Here is a 10,274-nt window from a genome sequence, read left to right on the forward strand (position 1 = left end):
CCCGTGCCCTGCGGCTTGCCTGAAGGAAGGGAGATGTGGGTGCAGGCAGCAATCCTTTTCGTCCAGCTACCCGTGGTGCCCAGGGGCAGAAGGAGCCTTTCCGCCTCCTCCAGCCCCGTGGAGCTCCCCGCGCCCACACTCTTCCCCCAGAGCCCCTAAACAATGGCCCCTTTCTCCTCTGCTTAGGGACCGAGACGGACACCAAGGCATTAAGGGGCAGCGGGAATGCAGGCGGTGGGGCTCAGGTGCCCAGCGCCGGAGAGGCGCGAGGAAAGGAGGGACACGTTTGGCACGGGGTCCCCAACACAGCCCCTCCAGTGCTGCCCCGTGCCGGTGGGGAGCCTGGAGGCAGCAGGCGAACCAGTGGCCCCTCTGTGCACCCAAAAGCAGGGTCCCTGGCAGGACTGGCTCCCAGCAGGAGGAATGCGAGCACACCTTCCCCTTTAAGACGCTGATTCTCGTGCCAGAGCCTGACCTCGGCATCCTCAGCTGAGCTGGATTAACTGGGCGAGGGGGAAGGGGCCTGCAGAGGGGACTGGGGCCGCCAGTCTCCCAGGGCTCCCCGCACCCGTGGCACGGTGGGCATGGCCCTCCGGGCTCTGCAGGGTCCGGCGCTGGAGCGGCACATATAGGCACATCTGGCGTCGCCACCCCCTCTGCCCTGGTGCGTGGAGCGGGGGTCCCCACACCGCCCCGGGCCCGATGGGGGCAGCTGGGGAGGAGCAGGCGGTAGGGCAGGCAGCTGTGCTGGGGGGCAGAGCACGCTGGGGAGGCTTTTAGCCAGGCTGCGCCAGGAATCGCCCGCCACTATGAAAGACTTCACTGAAATCACGCTTTGCCCCGAGGCCCTGGACCACAGCAAGGTAGGGCTGGGGGTGGGGGTGCCGCCCGGAGGGTCCCCGCCTGGCCACCGGCAGGTCCCCACAGCGTGCTCCCTCCCGTGCTACCCACGCTCGCTCTCCTGCAGACGGAGTTCTGCAACCCCATCTTTGAGGGTGAGGAGCCCCGGGCAGCGCCGAGCACCAAACGCCCACCAGACGAGGACGGGACCAGCCCCGCATCGCCCCGGGATGGCCTCGGTACCTGCCTGGGGGTTTGTGTGCGCACCATTGTCCATAGGGCTGCCAGGAGCAGCTGAGGGGCTGGGAGTGGGGTGGTGGGACAAGCTCCCCGCAGGGCTCTGGGGCTGCTTAGGGGACCCACTAGCACCCCAGGGACAAGAGGCTGGGACATGCCCAGCCAGGGCTCAGCTGGCCATGGAGGGAGGTGGCAGGATGGGGGCATGGCTAGCAGCACCCTGGCCCTGCCTGCTCTCCTCACTCTCCCACAGGCCAGCAGCTCTGGGGCCAGGCAGGCTGGCGGTACCGTGCCGACTGCAAGTTCACCTGGCTCTGTGTGGCTCTGATGAGCGCTGTCCTCTTCTTCCTCATCGCCCTCCTGCTGGGCATCGTCATCCACCGTGAGTGCCTGAGCAGGGAGGGCTGTGGGATGGGCTGTGACCATGGGGTGGGGGACACAGAATCGGCTCAGTGGAGGAGAGGGGCACAGCGAGGGCGTCCATCCTGCCCAGGACCTCCCAGGGTCTGCCCACTGTAGGGGGAGGGTGTCCCATGCACAGGAGCAAGGGGGATCTCCACCTCCCTGGGATGTGGCGAGGTCACGGGGCCCTGTGGCAGCTGTGCGGGATGCCCTGGGACCTGCCCACATGTGGGGTGGAGTGGGAGCACAGGACGTGGGGCTGGGTGGTCTTCCTAAGCCCCTTCCCTGCCCAGCAGTCATTTCTCCCTGCTGGGACTGAACTGTCCCTGCTCTTCCCCGGGCGCAGAGCTGACGTCCCCGCAGCCACCCGGCGCCCCAGCTGCAGCCCTGCCCGCCCGCGGCACCGCCGCCACCACCGCAGCACCCTCTCAAAGGGACCTCCCAGCCCCCAAAACAGCTGCCGCCCCAACCCAGAGCTGGCCGCCCACGGCTGGCACTCCAGCACCGGGTAAGTCCCGCACGGGGCGCCGAGCTGGGACGGCGGTGCCCGGCAGCACTAGCTCATACCCACGCCGTTGCCCCGTGCAGCCTGCGGAGGGACCCTGCGGGGCCCTGAGGGCTCCTTCAGCTCTCCCAACTACCCTGGCCCCTACCCGCCCAACGCACTCTGCATCTGGCACATCGAGGTGGGCCCCAGCCTCGCCATCCAGCTGAAGATGGAGACGTTCAGCGTGGAGGGCACTGCCTCCTGCCTCTTTGACCGTGTGGAGCTCTACGAGGAGCAGGGGGCTGGTGGAACGGAGCCTGCCCCAGCTCGAGGGGGCCCAGCCAGGTAGGGTCCCTCACACCCGGGGAGCATGGCAGCGCAACGGGGACGGGCCAGCGTCATGCCTTGTTGTGCCCCCAGGTTTTGCGGTAACGTGGCCCCCCCAACCTTCAACAGCAACTCCAACCGCCTGCGCGTCACCTTTGTCTCCGACAGCAGCGTGGGTGCCCCAGGCTTCCGCGCCCGCTACCGCGCTGTGGCCCCCAGCGAAAGTGAGTACCCCCGCCCCTGGGCGCTGCCAGGACTCCTTGCTGTGGGCGGGCAGTGGCTGGCGCTGGGGGGTCTCCCGTTGACACGCAGGGTGCCGGGGCAGGGGAGGGTGCCCAGTGGGATGCCAACGCTGGCCTGGCTGTCTCTGCCCGCGCCGCAGGGAGCTGTGCCTGGGATGAGCACTTCTGCGACCAGGGGCTCTGCCTCCACCTGGGCTTCGTCTGCGACGGCTTCCACGACTGCACGGACAAGAGCGATGAGGCCAACTGCAGCCTGAAAGACAAAGGTGGGCCAGTCCCCCGCCTGTAGCCACAGCCCCCACGGCACCGGCCAGGCATGGCAATGGGCCCTGGGAGGCAGGGGAGCGGGGAGACGGAGCGAAGGGAGAGGGGCAGGGGATAAAGCTGCGTGTCTGTGTGTGTCCTTCCAGAGTGTGGGGGGCCGCTGACCGCCTCGGAGGGGCACTTCTCCACCCCGAGCCATCCCCGGCCATATCCGCACCAGCAGGTGAGAGAGAGAAGGGATGCTGGCGGGCTGGAGGCAGGAGCAGGGTGAGGATGAGGGCCAGCAGGAAGGAAGGCAACGTCCCACCGGGGAGAGCTGGGTGTGATTCTGCCCAGCTTCACGCGTGTCCCTGGCTGCTCCCTGCCCCGCAGCTGTGCCTCTGGCAGATCTCAGTGCCCGTGGGCCACGTCATCGACCTGCACTTCCACAACTTCAGCCTGGAGTCGCACGAGGACTGCAGCTTCGATTTCGTGGAGGTGCACGACAGCGCAGGCACAGGGGCCGCCAGCCTCATGGGCAGGTAGAGGCACACCCCTCTGGCCCTGCTGCACCAGCCTGGGTGCGCTGGGCTCCCGTGGCTCAGCTGGGGAAACTGAGGCACGGGGCAGGCTGCTGAGGAGGAGCCACTGGAGGACAGGGTTTGGGGAGGTGCTGGCCAGCCCCGCTGAGCCCATCCCTCACCCCGCGACCCCGGCAGGTTCTGCGGCCACCAGCTGCCACCCACCTTGACCTCCTCGCGCCATGTCATGACCATCCTCTTTGTGGCGGACGAGGGAGTAGCAGACGACGGGTTCTTCGCCACCTACCAAGCCCGCAATGCCACGGAGAGTAGGTAGCCAAGCAGAGGCGCAGGCTGCCCAGAAGGGCTGTGCAGTCACGTCCTTGGGGGTCTTCAAGGCCAGAGAGGATAAAGCCCTGGAACAAACTGCTCTCACCCCATAGCTGACACTGGTTGGACCAGGAGGTTGGGCTACAGGCCCCTGGGATCCCTACTCACCTGAATTACCCTACAACCCTATTGATCCTAGCCATGGGAATGTGGCCTGGAAGGACTCACCTGCACACAGGCATGATCCATCACCTGAGGGCTGCCCCCAAATAACCCAGGGAATTTGGGATCCCTCTAAGCTGGGCCAGCGATGGTCATCTATCGGCCATGGCTGCCAGGTGGCAGGGCTCTGCAGCCACTCACCTGGACGTCCCCTGGCCAGTGACCAAGCAGAGTGGAGACAGGGGCAGTCAGCGCGGGAGCAGGCTGACTCCCAGCCACGGCCAGCCTGCCCTCTGTCTGTGCCCACGCCCTGCCACACTGGCCCCTCTCGCCTTACAGAGACCTGCAGCCCCACAGAGTTCTCCTGTGGAAATGGTGAGTGCCGGGCACTGGAGTCTGTATGTGACGGCTGGCACGACTGCCCCGATGGCACCGACGAGCTGAATTGCACTGGGGTCTCCTACCCGGCCTTCGGTGAGTGCCGCCCCTGGGTGCGCTCAGCGCTCGGCATCCCCCTGAGCCCGCCTGGTCTGGGAGACGTGCTGGCAGCTGCCCCATGGCTAACATCTGCCCGAGGCACACCTGGTGGGCATCACTGCTGCTATAAGTGAAGAACCTCACCCTGTGGCAGGGTCTGTCTGTGAGCCCGTGGAAGTGGAGATGTGCCTGGGGCTGGGCTACAATGCCACCTCCTTCCCCAACATCTGGCTGGCCATCCCAGACCAGGAGGGAGCCGCTGAGGTGCTGCAGGACTACCAGGTGAGCTGCCCGAGGGGCCGCACACGGGGCTGCCCACTCCACAGCACACTGTGCCGCGCTCACCAGCGCTCTCCCACAGACGCTGATGGAGCTCGCCTGCTACCAGCACCTCCGCCTCCTCATCTGCAGCCTCTTCGTGCCCAAGTGCACCCCAGATGGGGGGGTCCTGCAGCCCTGCCGAGCCGTGTGCCTGGCTGCTGAGCTGCGGTGCCAGCAGTCTCTCAGCCTCCTCGGCATCCTCTGGCCCATCAACTGCAACATCCTGCCCGACTCCAATGACCCTGTAGAGTGCTTCCAGCCCTGACCTGGCAAGAGAAGAGGAGCAGAGACTGAAGCAGCCCGCCCAGAGCTACCCCCCCCCGGCCCCCGCCCCAGGTGTCCCTTCCGTCCTCCTCCTGTTGCGAATACCCAGCTGCTGGGGTGGCCCCCATCAGCAGCACCCCATTGCCTGGCTCCTCGCCTGTCCTGGGGTCAACCCCTCTGCTCAGCGCTCAGCTTAGCGCCTGGATGCCACGGGCTTACCCACAGGATCAAGTCCCTGGAGAGTGGGTGCCCCTTCCCAGCCTTCCAGAGGGAAAGGCTTTTGCTGAAGGCGCTGTGCCCACAGGTTGGAGCTGTGCTGGGGACACCATGCAAAGTCCCCCTTCCAAGCAGCAGGATGGCGGCAGGAGGGCTGGGCACTGCCTCCCCATCCTCAGCCAACCTCAGGTGTATTGGCCAGAGCTGTGGGTGGTTCCCAGCCCGCGTCTCTCCTTCAGCCTCTCTTGGCTGCGTACAGCCTCTTTCCTGCAGCCCTCGGGCAGCTGCTAGCCTAGCAAGGGGAAGGGGTAATGCTCCCCAAATGGAGCGAGACTGGGCAGAGGTGAGCCAGGCTGCGGGCAGAAGAGTCCAGGGCTGCCCGTGTCCCACAGCCCCAAAGCCAGCAGAATAAACAGCGTGAGCAGCTGACAAACCTGATGGAGCAGATGGCTCATTTGGGGAGGGTCTGTGTGTGGGTCCTCCCAGATCCTAGGGGAAACTGAGGCACGGGCCAAGGGAGGGAAGCCAGTGCTGGGGTGGGAGGTCCGAGCGGGAATGGAGGGGTACAGGGGAGACTGCCTGTCTGCAGGGGGTAACAGGCTGCTGGCTGTGCCCTGGATGGACTGGGGGGCTTGCAGGGCCCCAGGGAGACGGGTGGGCCTTGGAGGGGGTCAGGCTGGTGGCCCCAAGCTGCAGGGAGGGGATCCTGCCCTAGCAAGGGCTGTGGCCCTGCTGGCTGAGCTGGCCGTGCTGGCTTCAGGCCACTCTGATGGCCACAGGCCTGGCAACACCCCGTGGCCACAAACCAGCTCACAGCTGGCCAAAACCAACAACCCCTTCACACCTTGGGAGCGAGGAGCCAGGCGGCTCCCTGCCAGCACCCAGCCTGGCCCCAGGCATCTGAGGCAGGAAGGCTCAGCCGGTAATGTCACCCACACTGCTGTGGGCACCGGCACGGGGAGGAGAAAGCCAGCAGTGCCCGCGTGCTGCCTTCTGCCCTCATCTGCCCTGAGCCGCATGGGAAAGTCCCCTGCCCAGATGGGGTTACCGGGAGCAGGACCCACTGGGGTCAACGCCACCATTCCCGTGCAGCTACCCCTGCTCAGGGGGCACAAGCCCACTCAATTCCTTGGCTCCTTGCATGTCCCAGCTGCTGCAAGCAGGCTGGAGGGCACAGGGACTCCCCCCCAGCCACAGGACCACCCCACCACTCTGGCATCTAACGGCGTCCCTTGGACGCACTGGGTGCTGGAATGAGTTAAAAGCAAGCTGGGAGTGTTTTCAAAAGCCCGGCACGGTCCCAGCTTTGCCACATGCTCTGCGGTCCCCTAGGGCTAGCCTTGCTTCCTGGCAGGGGAGCCGCAGTGCTTCCACAAGCTCTGCCTCTGCTTCCACCTGCCCGCTGTGCCTGGCATGTCCCTGCCCGCCCAGACCCACGGGGTGCCCCCAGGCCCAATGCTGGCACCCCCCGGCTGGCTCCTGCAGCTCCTCACAGGTGCTCGCGGGACTGGCACGGCCATCCCCCTCGTCTCAGCGCTGCTGCCAAGGCCACCCCCGAGGCTGCCGGTCAGGGGACCCACATGCCCAGAGTGCCCCCTCTTCCTTCTGCCACGCCGACCCTGCCTTTGCTGGGTTTCCCTCCCTCGGCCTTTCTCTTGTCCCGCTTTCACTCTGCTGCCTGGTTTCTCATTTCCCCTCCTTCCGTCCTGCTGCTCCGGTGCCCAGACGCGTTCAGCCGAGGCGGTTTGCAGCCCGTGCCTCCTCTCCCTTTGCCAGGCTGTTTGTCTTGCTCGCCCTTCCCCCTGCTTACAGCACTTCTGACACCATGGGATTATTTTTCTTTTTCCCCTTGTCTTGTAGCTTTTGGCTCCCAAGGCCCTTGATTTCCTTTGGAGTTTGGGAGGAGAGACGTGAGGAGGAGGGGGGTGGGGGTGGAGAGGCTGCCTTTCCTAGGGCCTTCGTCAGAGCAAAGTGGTCAGGAAGAGCCGCAGCCTTTCCACGCCGGAGAGCAGCAAGGCGCCGGGGCAGGAGCCGCGAGATCGCAGTGAGTGGGGCTACCCAGCTCCGTCCGCCCCGCGTCAGGGGGAGCTGGGACTTGCTGGGGTCCTGGCTCCAGCGCCTGGGCGGAGGAGAGACACTTTTCTCCTCCTTTTCCTCCTTGTTGCAGCTGTAGCGTCCAGGAGGGGGAAGAGAGCAGCTTTCCCAGGGCAAGGCCACCGAGAGGGGGCAAGCGCCAGCTGAGGGGCTCTGCTCTCGCTGCGCTGATGTGGGAAGGCTCGGGGGCAGCCCGGGCAGCAGGGTGGTCCCTGGCACCAGGGTAGTACGGCTCGGCCAGGGATGCTGCAGCCCCAGCCAGCCGTGCCCCAGACAGCCGGCCGGGCGTGGAGCAGAGCCGTCAGCAGCAGGGACGCTGCCAAGGGCTGGGCCGCGACACAGCACCGCGCTCCCCAAGCTGCCGCCACGCACTGCCCGGATGCACCGACCCCACCCCACGCACGGCTCACAGCTCACCCGCTGCCCTCCAGCTGACACCCCAATAGTCCCCTGCCGGCACCCCTGCGCACACCCATAGCCGGGCACGCCGTCGATGTGGCAGCTCCCACCCCAAACAGGCCCCAAGCGCACGCACAGAGTTACTGCCTCCCGCACATGCCACAGACCCCGTCCCCAGCTTCCTGGCCCCGCCACCCCCATGAGCTGTCCCGCGGTGTGGCATGTCAGCGGGCAGCAGGACGACGTGGTGGCACAGCCGGCGATGGGGATGCTGCGGCAGGTGCAGCCAGCAGTCGGGCCTTGCTGTGGGGAGCGGAGGAAAGGGCAAAGGGGAAAGAAGGGAGGAACAGTCTCTCGCCGACCCTGCACACCCCCTCCCTGCCAAGCACTGCAAGCCCATTTCCCAGCCCTCTTCGCTGAGGTCCCCAGACCCGTTACCCTTCTCTGCCCCCTTCCAGCCCCTCCACGGCAGACAAGATGAAGCAGCTCTTCCTCTTCCTCCTCGGGCTCATCACCAGCTCCTTGCAGATCGAAGACAACAAGATCCCCGGGCTGTGCTCAGGGCAGCCAGGCATCCCAGGGACCCCAGGCCTGCACGGGGGCCAGGGTCTGCCAGGCAGGGACGGACGAGACGGCCGGGACGGGGCGATGGGGATGCCGGGGGAGAAGGGCGAGATGGGCCCTCCTGGTAAGAAAGGAGACATCCCGGCCGGGGAGGGGGCCCTGCCCTGCCCTGCCCTGCCCTGCCCTGCCCTGCCTGTGGGGAGTGCCCTCATGCCAGGGGGTGAGCCCTGGATGCTGGCACAGTCCCGCATTGCCAAACCAAGAGCAAATCCTGCAAAAGTGCCCCTTTCGTGCCACCGCCATTCCTCCTGTCCTGCCTGTGGTGGCCCTGTGCTCCTGCAACACGAAGGAGCTCCCCATCACTGGCAAAGCTGCATTTCTTCCCATCCCCACTGCCATCCCTCTCTTCCGGTCCCCGCTTTAGGAGGGCCCACCAAGCTGTCCCTGGAATACAGCTGCATCATCCCCACCCTGGCTCCTGGGCTAGGGTTTCTCCCAGCCTGCGGGGGTTTCTCCAACTCTCTGTTGCCACTGTGCCCGCTCATCAGGCGCCCCTAGCCCTTCCCACTCGTGCTGCTTCCCCAGGCAGAGCACAGGCCACAACGAGTATTCACCACCCACATCCCGTGGGAGGCTTGTAACCCTAGTGGGACCCGGGAAGGTGGGCTGGGGGAGCTCAGGTGGCAAGGGATTGTGCTGGTGGTGGTGGCTTAGAGGTAACCCTGTCCCCCTCCTGCCTGCCCCAGGAGCACCTGGTCCCCGCGGGGAGGTGGGCAGCCCCGGCGTGGATGGCATGCACGGCGAGAAGGGGGCGCAGGGCGAGTGCGCGGTGGCCCCCCGCTCAGCCTTCAGCGCCAAGCGCTCCGAGTCACGCAGCCCGCCGCTGGCTGACCAGCCCATCCGCTTCGACGTGGTGCTCATCAACGAGCAGGGCCACTACGACCCCACCACGGGCAAGTTCACCTGCGAGGTACCTGGCCTCTACTACTTCGCTGTCCATGCCACCGTCTACCGTGCCAGCCTCCAGTTTGACATCATGAAGAACGGCCAGTCCATCGCCTCCTTCTTCCAGTACTACGGGAACTGGCCCAAGCCCACCTCGCTCTCGGGGGGGGCCCTGGTCCGCCTGGAGCCCGAGGACGAGGTGTGGGTGCAGGTGGGCGTGGGGGACTACATCGGCTTCTACGCCAGCGTCAAGACGGACAGCACCTTCACCGGCTTCCTTGTCTACTCCTACTGGCAAAACTCCGCCGTCTTTGCCTGAGCCTGCCCTGGGCTGCGGCCGGGCTCGGGGCGCGTACCCCTTCCCAGCCACCGGCGCCCCAGGAATAGGGCCCCTCTGCCGCCCCGGGGGTGGCGGGGAGCATCCCTTCAGCAGCGCTGTGCAAGAGCTAATTATTATCTCGGGCACCCGGCTCCGGGGCAAGACGCCCGCGCCAGGGAGCCGCAATAACCTGGTTGTCGTATGTTACTCGCCACAGCCGCCTCGGCAGGCAGCGCAGCCCCACGGGCACGGCGCCCCGGCCCGTGCTGCCAGCTTCTCCCCACGCGCAGGGCGAGCCCGGGCTGCCTGGCCGCTGGCACGGCAAGGGGCCCGGCCGGCCGCGGTCCTGGCCTGCCCCAGGGCTAGCAGGCACCCCCGCTCCCCGCCCTCCGGCCGCCCCGGCGCCTTCCCTTCCTCCTGCACCCTCAATAAAGGGCTCCTCAGCCACGCGTGTGCCTGCTGCGTGTGCGCCGGGGCCTGCCTGCCAGGGCCTGCCGGGGCTCCTCGCCTGCCGGCGGGGCCGCGCCGGGCTCGCTGGGAGGCTGGGGGAGGCTGCTCCCGGCGACCAGGGCTGCGTGGCTGCAGAGGGCCCGCGGGAGCAGCCGGGGGGGGGGGGGCCGGCAGGGCTGCGCCGTCCTGCCGGGGGGGGCTGTCCCGGGCCGGGGGCCGGGAGGGGACGGTCCTGGGCCGCCGCCCGCGGCAGCCGCTAGATGGAGGCATCGGCGTCCCTCGGCGAGAGCGCACGCCGCGGCGACGTTCCCCCGTGCGCCCTCCCCGAAGCCTCGGGAGGGGAGCAGGGGCGGCGGAGCCCCGGCTCCCCGCGGCGCGGACCGGCGCCTTGGTAGGCGTGAGGGCCCGTTGCCGCGAAGGCCGCCCCGGTGGGA

At 67.3% G+C, this 10,274-nt stretch overlaps 2 protein-coding genes across 2 annotated transcripts; both read left to right on the forward strand.

Annotated features, from left to right (window-relative positions):
* The first annotated feature begins 809 nt into the window (after nt 1–809).
* Nucleotides 810–5,473, forward strand: MFRP (membrane frizzled-related protein). The gene is made up of 13 exons (XM_075774333.1): nt 810–863; nt 968–1,079; nt 1,331–1,459; nt 1,826–1,987; nt 2,068–2,311; nt 2,387–2,517; nt 2,676–2,801; nt 2,946–3,022; nt 3,172–3,320; nt 3,498–3,628; nt 4,131–4,265; nt 4,423–4,550; nt 4,630–5,473. Exons 1-13 carry the CDS (start codon nt 810–812, stop codon nt 4,852–4,854), a joined length of 1,803 nt encoding a protein of 600 aa, XP_075630448.1. The 3' UTR covers nt 4,855–5,473.
* A 1,527-nt stretch (nt 5,474–7,000) lies between these two features.
* On the forward strand, nt 7,001–9,449 carry C1QTNF5 (C1q and TNF related 5). Its single transcript, XM_075774561.1, has 3 exons — nt 7,001–7,113; nt 8,021–8,250; nt 8,873–9,449. The coding sequence occupies exons 2-3, from the start codon at nt 8,040–8,042 to the stop codon at nt 9,388–9,390; spliced, it is 729 nt and encodes a 242-aa protein (XP_075630676.1). The 5' UTR covers nt 7,001–7,113; nt 8,021–8,039; the 3' UTR covers nt 9,391–9,449.
* Nucleotides 9,450–10,274: the final 825 nt, after the last annotated feature.

Source organism: Balearica regulorum, chromosome 23, assembly GCF_011004875.1.
Source record: "Balearica regulorum gibbericeps isolate bBalReg1 chromosome 23, bBalReg1.pri, whole genome shotgun sequence".
NCBI classification, from domain to species: domain Eukaryota; kingdom Metazoa; phylum Chordata; class Aves; order Gruiformes; family Gruidae; genus Balearica; species Balearica regulorum.

Bases quoted from the DNA above. Each gene is read 5' to 3' on its own strand.
- C1QTNF5 (XM_075774561.1), top strand. From the start codon at position 8,040: ATGAAGCAGCTCTTCCTCTTCCTCCTCGGGCTCATCACCAGCTCCTTG. The intron at 8,251-8,872 runs GTAAGAAAGGAG...TGCCTGCCCCAG, and splicing joins GGGCGAGATGGGCCCTCCTG to GAGCACCTGGTCCCCGCGGG.
- MFRP (XM_075774333.1), top strand. From the start codon at position 810: ATGAAAGACTTCACTGAAATCACGCTTTGCCCCGAGGCCCTGGACCAC. The intron at 864-967 runs GTAGGGCTGGGG...GCTCTCCTGCAG, and splicing joins AGGCCCTGGACCACAGCAAG to ACGGAGTTCTGCAACCCCAT. The intron at 2,312-2,386 runs GTAGGGTCCCTC...TTGTGCCCCCAG, and splicing joins GCTCGAGGGGGCCCAGCCAG to GTTTTGCGGTAACGTGGCCC.